The sequence below is a fragment of the Primulina eburnea genome, chromosome 9 (genome assembly GCF_022965805.1).
Source record: "Primulina eburnea isolate SZY01 chromosome 9, ASM2296580v1, whole genome shotgun sequence".
NCBI lineage: Eukaryota > Viridiplantae > Streptophyta > Magnoliopsida > Lamiales > Gesneriaceae > Primulina > Primulina eburnea.
Window position 1 is genome coordinate 24664887 of NC_133109.1, and position 18855 is coordinate 24683741.

At 36.6% G+C, this 18855-nt stretch overlaps 2 protein-coding genes across 2 annotated transcripts; both read left to right on the forward strand.

Annotated features, from left to right (window-relative positions):
* Positions 1 to 1526: 1526 nt before the first annotated feature.
* Positions 1527 to 5620, forward strand: LOC140841367 (geranylgeranyl transferase type-2 subunit alpha 1-like). Its single transcript, XM_073208721.1, has 8 exons — positions 1527 to 1698; positions 1790 to 1961; positions 2113 to 2273; positions 2360 to 2464; positions 3271 to 4065; positions 4148 to 4337; positions 4628 to 4814; positions 5082 to 5620. Exons 1-8 carry the CDS (start codon positions 1583 to 1585, stop codon positions 5450 to 5452), a joined length of 2097 nt encoding a protein of 698 aa, XP_073064822.1. The 5' UTR covers positions 1527 to 1582; the 3' UTR covers positions 5453 to 5620.
* Positions 5621 to 12829: 7209 nt separating this feature from the next.
* LOC140840819 (uncharacterized) lies at positions 12830 to 13519 on the forward strand. Its single transcript, XM_073207984.1, has one exon. It carries the CDS (start codon positions 12830 to 12832, stop codon positions 13517 to 13519), a length of 690 nt encoding a protein of 229 aa, XP_073064085.1.
* Positions 13520 to 18855: the final 5336 nt, after the last annotated feature.

An 18855-nucleotide genomic window follows, 5' to 3' on the forward strand; every position in this document is an offset into this window, starting at 1 on the left:
TATTTTATCCATTTAAAAAATCATTAAAAGATAATATCAAATGATAAGATGAACCTCCAAACCAAATGAAGAAGTGACATCTCATGAAGACTATGTGAAGAGGTGACATACCACCACTATGTGTAAGAAGTGACATAACACCTCTACTTAATTATTGTTTATATTTTATTTTGAAATCCAATTTATTATCTACATAATATGAATGTTTGTAATCTTAGGAGGAGATGGTCGAGTTTGTTCCCTCTTTTTCTCTTGTAAAACTCTCTCTTCTTGTAAAATCTTCTTGTCTAAATAATAAAGTACTCAGATTCTGGTGTACAAAATTGTAAGTATTTATCTTTATTTTGGTTTTTAATTTTAATATTTAAATATTCAGTTTTTAATTCTAGCCTAGATGATAGTCTAAATCATTTGTGTTAAATCATAATCTTACAAAATATAAAGTTCATATTGTAGCATTTGTCTGTTTTGCCAAGAAAAGGTGTTTAAAGACTTTTATGAGTGATTTTTATGAATTTATATTTTCTGAGGTGGTCATCGATAAAATCCTTGATTTTTTTTTTTGTAAAAGATCAATGCAAAATAAATCAAACTCAACAACTTGGTTTTAGATGGTATCAGAACCATATGATTGTTTAAGTTATGATCTAACACTTAGTAGGTATAAATAATAATATTCAAAATATATAGTATGATAGAAAAATATGATATATCAGAAAATTTAGATTTGTTAAACAAATGGACTATTCCTAAAAAAGTTTGAGTAGGTCTCTTGTGAGACCGTCTCACGAATCTTTATCTGTGAGACGGGTCAACCCTAGCGATATTCACAACAAAAAGTAATACTTTTAGCATAAAACTAATACTTTTTCATGGATGACCCAAATTAGAGATCCGTCTCACAAAATACAACCCGTGAGACCGTCTCACATAAGTTTTTGCCTAATAATTTATTAATCAGAACATTAGAAAGAATTAATCTTAAACATATTAATAAAACTAAAGAATCATCACTATATCTTCATAATGAAGAAATGGTTATCTATTTATTAAATGAAAAAGATATTTTACCTTTTAAAAAATCTCATAAGTTTTTACATATTGGTTTAATTCAAATTACATTCAGACCTTTGACTCTTCAAAGTTTACCATAAAGTTTTATAACAACTTTAAGAGATGATATACATTTAAATTGGAAACACATTAATGAAAATTATTCAATTTAGTTTAACTCATCGATCAGTATTTTGATGTTTATCCTAATATTTCACTGTTTTTATCTTATATAAATATTCTTGATGCAGTAACATCAAATGTTAAAACTCATTAGTTTTAATTATACTCTTGAAATTGAAGTTGAATGTATCTATTTATAATCAATATAATGTTTAATTTTAATATAATCTCTAAATCTTTTAACAATAAAAAAAGCGATGAATCTTCACTCAGAAAACACAACATAAACAAACAAATAAAAGGTAATGGATCTAATGCAAAGCCCAATAACAAATGTTAAATTAGCCCAAACATTTCTCCATTCCTGCCGATTGGAGACCAAGCGAGAGCTCGATCGGAGAAGAAAATGCACGGAAGACCGCGAAAACCCCCAACTCAAGAGGAGCAAGACGCTTCAGCACTCAAAGCCGATAAACTTCGTCATCTCCAATCTCAGATTCTCCATTTTCACCATAATAAAATGTGTGTAATGTTAGGCTGTTTATTGTTTATGATGAATCGTTGTGTTAGATGGATTTTTTTTACCTTTCAATTTACTTGATTTGGATTTCAGATTTACTAAAGAAGGTTTGGAAATCAGTGCCAAGCTATTAGAAGTGAATCCTGAGCACTACACTGGTTGGAATTATCGGAAGCTCGCTGTACAGCATTTCACCGATAAGAAATCGGAGGACGCTGCCGAATCTTTATCGATTCAGTCGATTTTAGATGAAGAATTGAGAGTCGTAAGAGACCATTTATTGTAGTTTTTCGGTGCTATTCGATATTAGTTTGAATTTCAATTGTGTTTTCAGTGAAGTTTTGTTTATGTACTTTTGGTAATAAAAGTCCAGACTTTTAATGGAGGAACTTCTTAGAGCGTAAATTATGATTTAGGTAGAGACTGCGTTGAGGGCGAACTTTAAATCGTACGGGGCGTGGCATCACAGGAAGTGGGTCCTAAGCAAGGGACATTCATCAGTAGATAGGGAATTGCGGCTTCTGGGAAAATTCCAGAAGCTTGACGCCCGAAATTTTCACGCATGGAACTACAGGAGGTGAAGTACTTAGGTGTCTGCACTCTGCACAAGTTCATGATTTATTACATTTATTTATGTTGGTCTTTGTGCGCGGAATCTTGTAGGTTTGTGACTGCATTAAAGAAGATACCGGATGAAGAAGAGCTGCAATATACAACAAACATGATAAACGATAATTTTAGCAACTATTCAGCATGGCATAACCGGAGGTGTGCAAGCTTGCTTCTTTAATTCATAGGGTCCACTATCCTTCAGTCATTTATTTTCCTAGAAGCTAATTTATTCTTTTTGGTTATCTTTCCTGTGGAAGCCAGAGACAAGCAGTGTTTTATTTGTTGAATGGTACCCTAAATTTGCAGACCTTGTCAATGAATTTCACTTTTAACCGTTATTAAATTTTCCCTGTTGGACGCCAACCAAGAAAAATGTGTATGTTTGATATAATCCTTTGTTGTTCCCAATTCAACGATGTTTTAACGTTACTGTACCGGCCAGCAGTCTGGTACTTTTAAACCTCAAGTTTGCTTCTTTGTTCTTTCCCAAAAGGAAATAGAGTAATCATGTTCATCCATCGCTGGACCTCCTCTATCGTATCCGATCATTATTTTCCTGCAATTTACAACGTCTCTTGTGGGAGAGAGTTGAGAAAGCAAAATTTTTATTTGTTTATGACATTTTATCCACTATTGAGTACTTTGATACATCAAGTGCTAAGCAGCAGTAACAAGTTCTAATCAACCTAGAGAAAGTGGGTATAGAGAGATTCTTTGAGGCATCGCCATTTAATTAAAAATATTTGGCATTCTGCTAAACTTATAATGCTCTAAAGATGATTTTAACATTGCTGTCCTCTGCTGATTCTGCATAAAAGGTATCTTTATATTGCTCCAGAAAATTTTGTTGTAAATTAACTTGGTTTTACCACAAATGTATATAAAAAATTCATTACTTTATATTCTGATAGTTATTTTATGTTACACGACATGTGTTTGTTTCATGATCTATTGTTTTTCAGCGTGCTTTTGTCTAATCTTCTGGAAAAAGGAGTAAAAGAATATTCTGAGAAAGACAGTGTTTTGAGAGAGGAATACGAGTTCGTAGTTCAGGCTCTCTTTACAGACCCTGATGACCAAAGTGGATGGTTTTATCATTTGTGGCTTCTGGAACAAACAGCAATATTGGAGCCGTTTCTGCTTTCTTCTTGGCCTTCACATAGCTCTAAACTATACATATCAGCTAATGATTACTCGAGTGATCAGAGATCATCTCCAATCTCACATTGTTTTTCAAAAACTAGAGAGTTCCCTTTCATTCTTTGTTTCAGTGAACCGGTGGTTGGTGTAAGCTCTTCTACAGTAAGTATCGAATGTGATTACCTTACTTGTAGTGAACTTACATGGACACCACTTTCAACCAATGGATCTGGTTTTGCCCTATCCTGGTTGACTTATCTAAAATTTCCTGATGCAGCGCATACTTTAGAAGCTTGTCCTGTAAAAGTTGCTGTTGCACACTTTCAGGGTATCATTAACATGAGTGGTACTTCCTGTAGTCAGTCTTCTCATTTATTTTTTACAGTGCATATACATTCTCATGATCAAAATCAAGCTGAAGAGCAAACAACTGACAGAATTTCATGGAAAGAAGAGAATTTTTGTATGTATGCTGCAGAATCTCATGATGCGGACTTGCTTCACTCACTTTGTAAATTACAAATGATTAGGCAGAAATCTAAGGATGTTGGATGGAGCATGAAGGTCATAGCGGATGAAATAGATCGCTGCCGGGAGTTGTTGTCATTAACAGAGTGGTAAGCTGTGTCAAAGCATGAGTCACTCAATTACTTTAATATATAGATTTAAGTGTTGCTTATTTCTTCAGTTTCATTGTAGTAAAATTGGGAAGCTTACCCTTGCGAGACTGCTGATGGCAAATTATTCATTGGTGTCAGTCAGTTGCTCACTTGATAGAAATGATGTTCATTATGAAGAAATTCTTTCGCTTTATGATGACCTGATGAAGATTGACCCTTCACATATTTGTTACTATGAGGACGAACTCAGTTTAGTGTTGTTGAAACAGGTTAGTCTTCCTTATTTTTGAATTGCTGCGATGAGAATCATCATAAATCTGGAACCCCAAACAAAAAATTAGACACTGCACTAACTTGTGTAGTTGGATTAGAATCATTTACATTTTTCCAGTTGGGGAAGATTCTTTGTCACTGAACTTTTCTGATGTGCTTTGAGATCTTATAATTGAATTCCAGATCCTTGCATCATGCATTCTCCATGAATTGGTATCTTATACTTGGCATTAGCGTGAAGTGTTGACTTCTTGGAACTTAAGATAATCGAGTAATTGTCCTGCAGATGACCTCGAGTTTGGGGTCTTTGTTAAAAAACATTCATCATTACCGGGAGTCAACATCTTCGAGTCTCAATTTGTATGCCTGTTTACGACTGAATAGTCTCTCACTGTCACGAATTGGAAGTATGGAGCAACTATTGTGGGTTCAAATGTTAGATCTCAGTCACAATAAAATCCGGTCAACTGAAGGTAATTCCCATGTATCCATTTATCATTTTTGAAGTATATATTTTTGATAAATTTGTCGATTTTACAAGTTTTAGCGAGGTTTTATATTTTTACAAGTTGATGTGTATGTTTACATCGGTTAGTGTGCTTATGGTACAATGAAGGTAACATTTATCAAAGAAAAACAGAAAACTACAGCTTATCTCAGTTTAATTAACGAAGTAGATTTAATTTGTCATAGACAAGAAAAGTTGCATGTTGTGATTGTAATATGACTTCTACGTACAGGGTTGGAGGCGCTGCAGCTGCTTTCCTGCTTGAACCTGAGTCACAACAAAATTTGCAGTTTTACAGCTCTGGAAACCTTGCGCTTGCTAAAGTCATTGAAAGTACTAGATATTTCATACAACGAGATTGGTGCTCATTCCATTGACACAAGAAGGTATCTGTTTTCATCGCCTTTAAATCATGCATTAGGAAGTGACTGGTCCGGTGACATTGAATCTTTGGATCACTGGGATGCGTTCTTCATTTTCAAGGGCTTGGATTTGATACAATTAGATATTATGGGAAATGCTGCGGTAAATGATCAGTTGAAGGCATCTTTAGTTAAGTTAATGCCTGCACTGAAGTGGCTTGATGGTGAGAGTTGCAATTAGGTTCATACTCTCATCATTATTATACATACAAAAGTGAAAAATCTATGTTTTCCATACGTCAGTGATAATTTATTAGAGCTGAATTGAATGATGATGCAAGTTTGTACATTGATCCTAACAGTTGTTTGTGGTGTTTGGTAATTTTGATTTAAATCCAATTCATGTTAATTATTGCACTTTTATTGTTTATAAAATGGTGAGACGAACTTAGAAATTGATGCTATTTCGAGATCAAAATTACCGACTTTGTAATTTTGGTATGAGTTGTACGGTCGGCCATCATATAGAAGGCAAATAAATTGGTTCGGATTGTGTGTTGTGTACCAATAGAGCATATTATGTGTGCAAAATAGATATATATTTTATGTTAATTTTGTGGTTTTATTATTTTTCTAGTGCATTTGCTTTTGTGAATATTTTTTTTTATAGTTAGGGACTGATGATATTCGGGTGAATTGGGTAAGTGGGACGGGGCAATCCATCGGACTTGATAAGGGTTTTTGATTACGGAAATGACTTCAATTGTAATCTGCAAACAAGGAAATGAACTCGTGAATGTGCGTCACAGGGGTGTCCGGCGTGATCACTCCAATATAAGTCAGCAGGCTAACGATGAAGGAAAATTGAAATATACGTGAGGATATATGTGAGTGCTCGAAGATACCAAATTCCAGAATCCTCTCAATGAAATACATAACTGCTATTTATAGGAGTAAATCAAACCAATGTTTTCAAAACCGGACCGGACCGGCCGGTTGGACCGGTTCAACCGTGAACCGGCCTCCAGACCGGTCCGGACATAAATAAAAACCCGGAAAACAGGTTTAACCGGAAAAAACCGGTTAAAACCCGGTTCAACCGGAAAAACCGGAAACCGGCCGGTCTTCAGGAACCGGCCGGGTCTGTGAAATTATTAAAAAATTGCCCAGAGATCGGCGACGGTTATTTCAAAAACCGTCGCTATATAGCGACGGTTAAAGAATAACCGTCGCAATTTAGCGACGGTTTATTTAAAACCGTCGCTAAATAGCGACGGTTTTTGATGTTTGCTACTTTTTTTATAATTAATCTTGATGTTTAATTGGGCACTTAAACTTGGTCATCTCTATTTGGTTACATGTTATGTGTAATTTGGATTTTTGAATTTGAAAAATGATTTTTATTTTGATATTTATTGTAATTTTCATCTTAAAAATTAAATAAAAACTATAAAAACATAAATAATCAATATTTTACTATTTTATTTATTATATAAAATAAATAAAATATTAATTTTATTGATCCGGTTCGACCGTCCGGTCGAACCGGTTGAACCGGTTGAACCATTTTTTAAGGCTTGACCGGTTCGATTAACGGTCCGGTTATAAAAACACTGAATCAAACGATTGGCTTGTTTTCAGTGGTCACCTGCTAATTATAGTAATACGACTGCACATACCCTGTTTCTGATAAGTTATTCTGACACGCCAAATCTCTGTAGTTCTGACAGTAAGGATTGTCAAGCATAAAGTAGCCTATACTGATGCACTCAAGTGATGTGCGTTTCTCGAGATAGCCCGAGTAAAAAACCTCCCTGTCGATATAATAATTATTATTATATCATATTATTTTAAAGATATAATAATTATTAATTATATTGATAGAACCGGTCGAACCAATCGCTCCGTTCCATTTGTGAAAACAAAGTGTTTTAATAATAATAATATTATTATTATTATTATAATCAATCTTGTGATTTTTATTTATGTATTTATTTAGTATTATTATTATTGTTATTATACGAGGGTATATTTGAGATATGAGAAAATGAATAAAAATAATTTGGTATTTAAAAATATTCAAATGAGATTTTTGAAAATAAGTTGAGATAACCCGATTTTTTTTAAAACAATTTATTTTCAAAGTTTATAAGATTTTTTAAAAGAATGATCAAATAAATTTAATAAGCTATTGAAGTTGAGCCAAGCAATTCGTGATGTATAATGAGAAACTCATAAGCTACATAAAAATCCAATGTTACACAAGTAATAAACGGCATAGATGATTACTAATTAATTTACTTTATTTTTATGAAATTCACACTTACAGCATCCACAATCTAATCTAACGGTGCAGAGCAGCTCAAAAGTGCCTCCAAATACCCAAATCCTACAACACCACCACTGGGGAAAATGAAAAAAACGGGAGTCACAGAAGAGTTTATTAAAAAAAAGGGATAGAATGTAATTTACTTTTTTATCCTTTGTTTAAAAACTAATTTTTTCATTAGTGTATTTAATTTTATATATAATAAAATTTATAATTTAATTAAATAAAAAAATTACTTGACTCAATTTTTCCATTTTCCCGACTCAACCTTAGATCTCATTTCATTCCTTACCTTCACAAAAAATCTTTTTCTTCTCAAACTTCCATCCTCTCCTTTTTTGGCTAACAATTAACCACGAGTCTACAAGTTATTCCTCTGCAACAAATCCAACAAGAAAACCACGTATCGATAAGAAATTTATGAAATTTATTGAATCTCCTCAGTGTTCACGACTCAGGGTGAAGAACTTCACCATGGATCGTGAAGCCAAAGGTCATGAAACACGGCTTTCACGACCCACGGGGTCGTGAAGCACAAGTTGGGTCGTGAAGCACACCACTTGTGCTTCACCACCCAACTTTGGGTCGTGAAGCACTTGTGCTTCACTTGCCCCAACTTTGGGTGGTGAAGCACAAAACCAGGGTCGTGGGCTTCACGCCTAGGGTCGTGACTTCACGACTCACCCGGGGTCGTGACGTGAAGACTTCACGACTCTTTCACGATCCATGGGTCGTGACACGACCCATTAATTTTAAATTTTTATAATTAATAACCTTTGTTTTAAATTTATACAACTAATAATCTTTTTGTTTGCTGTTTTTTTTTTCAAGTTTACTTTCCCGCTAAACTTGGAAGGAATCAATTTTTTGAATGCAAATTAACTTTAGGATCAATATATGTTGAAATCTGTAAGAAGATTGTATCATTTTTAAATGAGAAAGAGATTGAATATTTGGTGCAGTACACTCAATTTGATAATTTATTATGTGCTAAAAATTATAACAATTTCAATCAAAGCTGGGTCGAGGGTTATGACTCGTCACAAAATTGGTCGAGATTATACTCGACCCAATTTTTTGGGTCGCGTGGGTCAAGATGGTCGAGAAGCATAATTTTGGCTTCTCGACCCATAAAGCTAGCTATATATATATATGTATATATATATTAATATATTGTAAAATCTATATAGATTTTAATATATTGTAATAGATGGGTTGAGAAGCATATTATTATAAAATTTGTTGAAATTTTTAGTATAATTATAAAATTTATAAAATTTGTTAATATTTATATACAATAAACATTAATTTCATATGCTTTGATATACATTCATTACATTAAAGTGAATATGTAATGAGAAATTTGTTAAGAATTTTATTATTTCTATTATTATAAAATTTGTTAAGAATTTTAGTAGAATTATAAAATTTGTTGATGTTTATATACAATAAACATTAATTTCATATGCTTCGATATACATTCATTAAAGTAAATATGTAATGAAATTTGTTATGAATTTTTTTAGTTATATTATTATAAAATTTGTTATGAATTTTAGTGGAATTATAAAATTTGTTAAAATTTTTAGTCGAGTATAAATTCAACCCACATTGTTAGAATAAGAGATACATTATTCTACTTGTTATGAATTTTTTAACTAACATACTTAAATTATAACATATAACTAATGTTTACACAAATAAATTTTTTATATATATTTACATTCTAATTATATATAAAGTGAATTATATATTATAAAATGATCAAAACTCAAAAATATCAAAAATTTCCTACCCACTCGACCCATCTCGACCCAAACCCTAAACCCTAAACAAAACCCTAAACCAAACCTCTAACATTATCACTCGACCCACTCGTCCTAAAATTGAAACAATTTACCACCCGCTCGACCCAAATTTAAAAATCTACTACACACATTACAATCTTGTCTACTCGACCCACATCAAAATTAAAAATTCACCACAAACACATTACATATTAATAAAATCAAATCGATTGTCTTTAAATTCAAACAAATTACATATCATTCAATCTTATCTTCTACCAAATTCTCCTACAGATAGAAATCTGTTTTGTTTTTTCCTTCCACGTCTTCTCTTGATCACATGTGGCATAACCTACAAAACATAGATAAGATTATTATATTATAGACAATAGTATGTATTTAAAAAAATATGCTATATTATAAATATGTTATTATATAGACGTATTATGTGGGTTGAGGTGTGCACATGCACACCTCGACCCACAGCTGCACCTCGACCCACGGTGCCTCGACCCACTCGAGACAATAGCCAGAAGTAGCACTCTCTACTAACACTCCACTATCCGGACCTAGCACATACGATCATACTCGAATCACACGCCATCCACCTTCTCGACCCACACAATAAACTCGTTCCTCGACTGTAAATACTCACACTAACTCCACTCACAAATTTTTTTAAAAAAACAATCAAAACTAAATTGAAACAAATCTAGCAATACAGAGCATTCGAGTATATACTTACTTCTCTACAAATCTTCAAATTTTCAAATGATTTTTGATTATTTTGTCGTGAAAAACACAAAATACCGGGAATAAATGAAAACTCAAATCGAGTAGGGATATATCAATTAAAAAAATATTTTTAAAAAAGTAAAATGTAACTAACTAATTATTGACCTAATAAATGAACTCACCTAATTAACAGCATTCAACACCCTTTTTTCGATTTAAAAAAGTTAAAATCTCTTTTATTTAATTAAATTTAAAATGAGTTGTATATTTTTTACTGTCCCCCCACCACCGTATCCTGCTTTTTTTCCTCACGCGCTTATTCCTCAACGAATGCTTCTGCTTCAATGCAATCACCCGCGCTCCAACCCGGTTCCAGCTCCCCCAGCGAATCCTTCATCTTCTCCCTCGGGAAGTTGAGTACCACCGCACCGCCTCTTATCGACCTCCGCGTGAGCCACCCCAAAGACTGGGCTAGGCGTAAGTCGGGTCTCAAATTTTTTTAAATTAGTATATATAGTGTATATGTAATTTTAGCTCACTTCAAAATTTTAGTTCATCCCATTAAATAATTATTAAAAGTAACTCAGTTGACTAACATTTCTATAAATTAAATTCTACTTTGTCTTGTGGATAATAGATCAAACTTTACATATGAATAGGTTTCAACTTCAGGAAAATGGTTTATTCAATTTCCCGATATTGTCTCGGCACCATTAGTTTTTTTAAAGCGGCTTCCTTTCTGCAGTTCCTTGAAACATAATCTCTATTTATGAGCTTTGTTCATATCTGCTACAGCACAAGAAAAAAATTTGCATTCAATATGTTTTCGACGCCACAATTGGCATTTACTATTTTATTGATTAATTATTCTTATTAATTTTTACAGCAAGATAGTTTTTTGTTGATTCCCTGAAAAATATAATATTAAGTATTTGTAGAACATGGATATTCAAAGGATTTGGTTAAATAAATTATTATTTTTGATACCCCATGGATGGGGCCATTACCCCTGGCCTATACCCCATGGATGAGCCCATTATCCGTGGCCCATCCCAAGCCCAAATGGAAGACAGGCCCATCAAGGGCCTATGTATTCTTCTATAAATACCAGGTTCGAGTGTTCAGTTGATAGATTCATTATATTGTTTTCAGCAGCACCCTTAGCTGCTCCTCCCATATATCCTCAGTCTCTGACTTGAGCGTCGGAGGGGCTACACCAGGATACCTTCCTGACCCCCTTCGAACGGTCTTATTTGTGATTTTCAGGCCCAGGGTAATTTTGAAGCCCGTGTCTGGACTAGTGACGCTTGCTTGGATTGGACCCTAAATTTCCCGTGAGTATCACTTGGCGCCGTCTGTGGGAAGTTTGAGTTGAGACGTAGAGATGGTAGGTAAGAGAAGGAATAGAAGAACTACCTCAGCATCATCGCGTCCTCAAAAGGGACACGAGCAATCTCATGTTGAGACAAGACAAGAACAACCGCGTCTTGAGACGAGACAAGAACAACCTCGTCAAGAGACAAGAACCGAGCAGCCCCTTCACGAGACAAGGGTCGAGCAAACCCGTCCCAATGAGAATGTGGGGAATTTGACCCTGGAACAGTTGGGCCAATTTATCACCCGGACAATGGATGAGGCCATGAAGAGGAATCAAGAGTCTATGTTTGCAAAAGAGCATGCCGCTCGTCAGGAGCGAGAGGAAAATGTTGAAGTCCACCAGAGCAGGGTTTGAGAGACACAGCCCCACCAAAGTTGGGAGATTAGTGAGATGGGGGAGATGTGGAAAGAGATACAGATGTTAAGGCAGCAGGTAGGAAGCAAGGCTCTGGTACCCAAGAGAGGAAGTCCTTTTTCAATAGCCATCTTGGAAGAAGGGCTTCCTCCAAATTTCCGACAGTCAAACGTTGGAGAATATGACGGACATACAGACCCCGAAGAACACTTGAGGAGATTTGAGAATGCGGCTCTGTTGCATAAATATTCGGATGGGGTCAGATGCAGGGTGTTTCTGGGCACGTTGGTGAGGTCAGCCCAGTAATGTTTTAATACCCTGCAGCCCAACTCCATACAGTGTTTCGAAGATTTTTCTACGGCTTTCCTGCATCGATTTTCCAGTAGCAAAAGGCACCAGAAAAATTACCTGAGCCGGTTTGTGATGAAACAACAAGAGGTTGAAACTTTGCGGGAGTTTGTCCAGCACTTCAATAGTGCAGCGCTGGAAATACCAGCGGCTACCCCTGACATCATGATAAGTGCCTTTACCCAAGGACTGAGGGGAGGAGAATTTTTCAAATCGCTGGTCAAGAAACCTCCGTCGAGCTAGGATGATTTTTTAGCTCGGGCGGAAAAATATATAAATCTAGAGGATGCCCAGCGGCAAAAGAGGATGGAGCAGCGACCCGGGGGAGGAAGAGTTGAGGGAGCGGAGAGAGGAAGAAGGAAGAGGGGCGCAGGGGAAAGGGAGGAGGATAAAGTTAGGGACAGAAGACAATTCTCATCACATGTTCCTCTGGATAGGAGTCGTGACGAGGTGATGGAGGTGAGGGAGCCCGAGGGGAGGTGGGAGAAGTCGCGAAGGGCTACGAGTTGTACTAGATTGCCTTCGCGGGACAGACAAGAAGGATCCGCATCCGGGAGTCGACCGAGGTCTCGCCCGTCCCCTAGGCGTGGTCAAGGCCCTCCATGGTAAAATCAGAGGGGTCGGGGAGCAAAGAGGGGAAGTCGAGGTCAAGATGTTCCTCAGGAGCCCGTCGAACCGAGGAGGGGAATGAATGAGGATAACCACCCTACGACAGGAATGATTCATATGATCTCGGGGGGTGCTACTGATGGAGACTCTGGGCGAGCTCGAAAGGCACATGGGAGAAAGTTGGAGAACTTTGAGATATCTAGGGGTGCAGACTTACCACAAGACCCCGTCATCAGCTTTGAGCCGGAAGACCTCCGAGGCGTTGTGACTCCACATAGTGATGCCTTGGTGGTGACGGCCACCATTGCCAATTATGATGTGGCGAGGATATTTATTGATAATGGAAGCTCCGTGAATGTCTTGTTCAAGAGCATGTTGGATCAAATGAAGGTGGAAGGATTTGAGTTTGAGCCGGTCTCCACCCCGTTGTATGGGTTTGCAGAACACGCCATCCTGCCTTTGGGTCAGATTGTTCTTCCCCTATCCTTGGGGACTGATCCTCGGCGGGTAACAAAAATGATAGCATTCACCGTGGTGGATAACTCGTCAACGTATAATGGAATTCTAGAACGGCCAGCCCTCAAGGATTTTAGAGCCGTAGCTTTCACTTATCATCAGAAGCTTAAGTTTCCTGTGGGAAAAGGAGTTGAAGTCTTGTGCGGAGACCAAAAAGTCGCACGTCGTTGTTATGAAAGAATCGTGAAGGAAGAAGAAAAGAGAGGTCGCGAGCAGTCGCATGGAAGCTTGAGCTCAGTCTTACATTTGTAGAGTCATTCGGAGAAGCTTATAAGTGGGTAACTTTGTCCTGTGGAGGTACAAGAGGAGCAGAGAGGAAATATGGAATATGCGCTGGATAAGGCTCTAAAGAGGCCCGCGAACACTTACCACCTTAGAGAACATTAATCTTCACTTTATTTTTGATGTATTTCGTTTCTGAATTTGTCTTACATTATCAGTTAAAATTTAATGAAGCCAAGTTCTTATGGACGAGCAAGTGGGCAGGCGCGCTGGGGCGAGCACGGCGAGGACGTGACGCGCTGGAATGGTGCGGCCTAGCGGGGCGAGGGCTGGAATGGGCACCGGGCGAGCGCGCAAGGGGACATGGCTTGCTGGGCGAGGGCGCCGGGCAGGCGCGCTGGGGCGAGGCGTGCTGGGCGAGGGCATGGCGTGCGGGAGTGGTGCGGCCGTGCGGGGCGAGGGCGCCAGGAGAGTGCGCGAGGGGGCGAGGCGCGCTGGGCGAGCTTGGCGAGGGCGTTGCGCGTGGGAGCGGTGCGGCCGCGCGAGGGGGCGAGGGCGGTGGGGGGCGAGGCTTACAAGGGCGAACGCAAGTTGTTGGGGCTAGCGTGCAGGCGGCGAGGGCTGTGCTTGAGCGAGATGATGGTGAGGTGATGATGAAGCAGTGCTAGGATTACTATTTGATTTGTTTCCAAATCTTTGGAGACTGACAAACGGCTGGAAGAAAATGCACAACTCGCACCCGGTAACTCGAGGGCAGCACAACTAATCGAACTTCGAACCTGCGATTCAATTCGACTTTGTAGGGGGAGACTGGTTGTCACGCCCCGAGTCCGAAGCGTTTGTGACATCCGGCATTGTTTGACAATTAAATTGAAAACAATAAAGCCTCGTATCAAATTAACCAGTCTTTTTCATAAATAAAATATTGTCTTACAATGACAATGAACAAAAATACATCAGAGTTGCGACATGCGGAAAAACTAAACAAAAGGGATAACTTGATTCTTGCTCTTGATCATCGATCACCAGCCCCAGAAAGCATCTTGCTCTTCCTCATTCAGTTGCTCCTCATTTTTATCTGAAATTTGTAAGGGGTGAGTGTTTTGGGAAACACTCAGCAAGTGGGGGTCGATCGATTCCAAAGGTACATATAGAACATAAGTCTTTAAAACAATTCTTTAACAATCTTTCAAATCTTATTACTTAACCTATCATAACGGAAACGAACATGAGACAGATATTTCGTGTGGGGACCCGGACGCTAATCATCTTCTTAATCATCGTTGGGATTTAATTATCAATTAAGATAAAACAGGGTCTAAAAATTTTTCTTTTTAAAATACAAGTGCGGAAGGTAATGGCATCTAAATAATATACATATCTGTATAAAACTACAATTCAGTAGAAAAGTACAATACTGTGCAACCTAAGTCTAAGGTTCAATTACTAAATTCAAGTAATAAACCAATTCTGCTACAAGTCCGGAATCACCACGCTAACTCGTCTTCTCTCATCGTCATCTCGACCCTGATCCAGCCCCACCTGTTGTCATGCACACATACAAAACAAGACAACAGCCGGATAACTCCGGTGAGAATAAATCCCAGTATAAAACATGGTAAACATGCATATACACAAAGTAAATCATGAATTATTCTATCATGAATAAAACTCAAAGCAATAGGTTTCATAATCTATGAAATCAAATCAAATAAGCATGCAACTCGAATCTGATAAACATGCAGTTCAAATAAAATCATAAAACATGCTAGCACAACTGAAAGCAATAACGATGGGTCCCATGATCTAGGAACCACATCCATGTAGGCATGCAGTCCTAATCAAATCATGTCTAGACTTGACTCGATCTATAACTCTAGGGATCCCGGGGTGAATAAGACGTCAATGCCTGTTACCTACTCAACCGATCGTGGTAACCGTACGTCTTATTCCTAGACTTCGGTTCGAGCTGTATCAACGGCTGGCAATAGGAGTAATACCTGCTCCTAAGTTGAGATACACCGAACGTCTAGAAGTCTGACAATGACTGTCAAGACTTTCCTATCCTAAATGCAATGAATAACAATCTGTAAACAAAGCATAATCATATTCATAGCTGAATATGACAATAATCTCATACATTTGAAAACAATTCTATAATCAAAGCATAAACATAATAAAATATAGACAACAGTCTAGTATGTGATTTTGTTGGGAAACTCAAATGAGATTTCATTTGAGTTGGGACTTCCCGAATATCACATGCATTATACCTTTGTCGTCCCGGTCTGACGAAGACGATGACCTGTATCCAACTCTGTCCATCTCGAATCTGAAATGACAATATCGAATACTCTGTATCAATGAATAACTCAATACATAATCTGTTCTGACCAATACTCAAATCATTATACAATCTGATCAATATCTGAAAAAGATACAATCTAATTCATGTCATCGACATTACAATACAATCTGAATAATTACAGAGTCTGATCAATCTCAATCAATACTGAATCTGATCAATATCAATCAACTGATGTTTCGACGGTCAAGTCTGAATAACCCCGTCAATCTGAACATCACAAATATAATACTGAACTCATAATCTGTGCCCACATAATTCATACTCTGAATATTAACACAATTCTGATATAAAATCTCAGTTAAATCAACTCCAAAAATCATAACAATTACAGAAACAATCTGTTCATTAATCTGACTTCAATTCTATAATGTCTACGGTAGTAGAAACACCATATCTGAATCATATTCAATTCTAGCAACATCATATTTTCAAAACATCTCAAAACGTAACAAAACTTACGTCCAAATGAAGCCTGCGTTGCTAGGAACTCAATACCGTAATCGGATTCAAAAACAGACGGACAGATTGACAAAATCTTTAATCAAAATCAAGAGCTTCCCTCGGTTTCCCTCTGAATTCCCCAAGAAATCTTGCATGAATATATATATATATATATATATATATATATATATATATATATATATATATATATATATATATATATATATATATACACACGAACATGCAATAGGCCAAGTGGCTCGCCTTTCAAGCTACACGTTACTCGCTCGGGCGGACAAAAGTTTCCGCTCGGGCGGAGAACTCTCGGCCCTCACAAATTATTCAAGCGCGCTCGGGCGAACAAAAAGTTCCGCCCGGGCGAAGGACTTTCGGCTTTCTACCAACACTCAATGGCGCTCGGGCGGACAAACATTTTCGCCCGGGCGCTATACCTTCGGCCCAAATTGTATAATTTCATATACTTGCTCAAATCTTATCTCGAACTGGCCCGGCTATAATTACATCAATTCATAATCAGTAAATCATATCAGATTACAATAATTAAATTCTCGGGCATTACATTACTCCCCCTCTTAGATCTGAGTTCGTCCTCGAACTCGCAACAATCAATTCAGATATATGAGAAGAAATGCGTACAGAGTTTAAACCAAAACTCAAATATCTGATTCCAGTCTGGAATAAGAATTCACGAAGTATAATGTCATAATACCCCTTAAACTAGTTCTGACAAAAACAATCTCATCATACTGGCTATACAACATCCGTATAAACCAATCTATAGCTTATCACATATCAGTATCATCAGCTGTTAACAAATCTGTTTACCTCAAACAAAGACATAAACAATCTTTAGCTTCAATTACCAATCGTCATCATCCGACGTTGGTTTTTTTTTTTTTTTAAATCTGTCCATTCTGAACTATCTGCATCTTTCCTCGAATTATCTTCAAAAGAAATCTGTAGTACTCTTCGTATACTGTCTTGTGTATACTATCTCATTATCAATCTGATAAGCTGATAGGTATTGTCACATAGTGATATTAGGTCATATCAACTAGTGCTAACATTCAGCACTAAGGCTGTACCAAAATCATCTAATATCTGGATAACCCATTCTGACGGTCTGTCACTCTGTAAAACCATCTACGAGAGAATTCATGATATACTCTATCACGAATGCAAATTCAACCAGACAATCACCTTCTGATATACTCTATCTCGACATTCTGTTGATTCTGATCATTCTTCTGACATCAATCTGTGTCATCTAGTTCTGTTTGTACGTTATCTGGTACAAACTAATTGATATAGATTGAACAATCTGTCAATCATAATCATATTATCTTACAATCTGAAAAAAAAATGACGGTACTGTCATTACGAAAGCCATAGAAATGTACTCTCATTTCTATTTAGAACTATACAATTCTGTAATAAATCTTCTGATTTCTATCTTTCTTTCTTTTCTGTTAGCAATTCAGACATATCAGTATAATTTCTGCCAACATTTCCGTACAATTTCTGTCATAGCTGATCTAATCTGTTTATATCAAAACTATCTGTTCGAATAAAATACATTCTCAATCATCAAATTGAAAACTGAATCTACTACTATCTGTTTCTGACACCATCTGTGAGTTCAGATTCGAACTATCCTGTATAAACAAATCAGTAAATAATCATAAATTAAAGAAGAAATACCTACCTGGTATTCGGCTCTTACTATCAATATCAAAATCTGTAACCAATTCTGAAACCTTCTGATATCATAGCATAATCAGTCCCATATAACACAAAATCAAATATCTGTTATTCTGACTGATGCTCTGTTCTGATTATTACAAACAAATTCTGAACATTCTGATCACATATCTGACTGTTTACACTAATCTGTATCAAACATACATGTAAACCACAGTAATATCAATCAGATTCAAAATACAAACAACCTATACAGATCTAGTGAGTTTAAGAAAACTCATAAACAACAATTGCTGGCAATACTGATAATTCTGACTACTGATCAATCTTCACAGTGCCCAAATCATCTGTCATACCTCATCTGCAAATAGAATATGCTCCCAAACAATTTAAGATGTCTCAAATACTGATTTAGATCAATCCCAATATGCAAGTAGATATAACATAATAAGGGAATAAGAGAATAAGGAAATCTGTAAAACTCAGAAATTCTGACTTTCTGACATTTCTACTAATTCTGATATATCTGTTACCTGTGTCGTTTACAGTTGCTGATTTCTGTCTCAACTGTGCAAATAATTCGGTATACAAACTGCAGATATCACATATTCTGAATACAATCTGTTTCAATTATGATTCATACCGGCCTAATTTCTGTATACAATAATCACGGTTCTCTAAATATTCAATAAAATCTTCAAATATTCCATTTAATCAATCAGATGCTGTTAACATATCAAATATCATGGATATAACAAGCATACAATCATCAGAATATCTCTGAATCTAAGAGTTAGCAATCTGTACCCTTCTATTAATCTTCAATATCATTCTG

Bases quoted from the DNA above. Each gene is read 5' to 3' on its own strand.
- LOC140841367 (XM_073208721.1), top strand. From the start codon at position 1,583: ATGCACGGAAGACCGCGAAAACCCCCAACTCAAGAGGAGCAAGACGCT. The intron at 2,274-2,359 runs GTGAAGTACTTA...GGAATCTTGTAG, and splicing joins CACGCATGGAACTACAGGAG to GTTTGTGACTGCATTAAAGA. The intron at 4,066-4,147 runs GTAAGCTGTGTC...GTTTCATTGTAG, and splicing joins TTGTTGTCATTAACAGAGTG to TAAAATTGGGAAGCTTACCC.
- LOC140840819 (XM_073207984.1), top strand. From the start codon at position 12,830: ATGAATGAGGATAACCACCCTACGACAGGAATGATTCATATGATCTCG.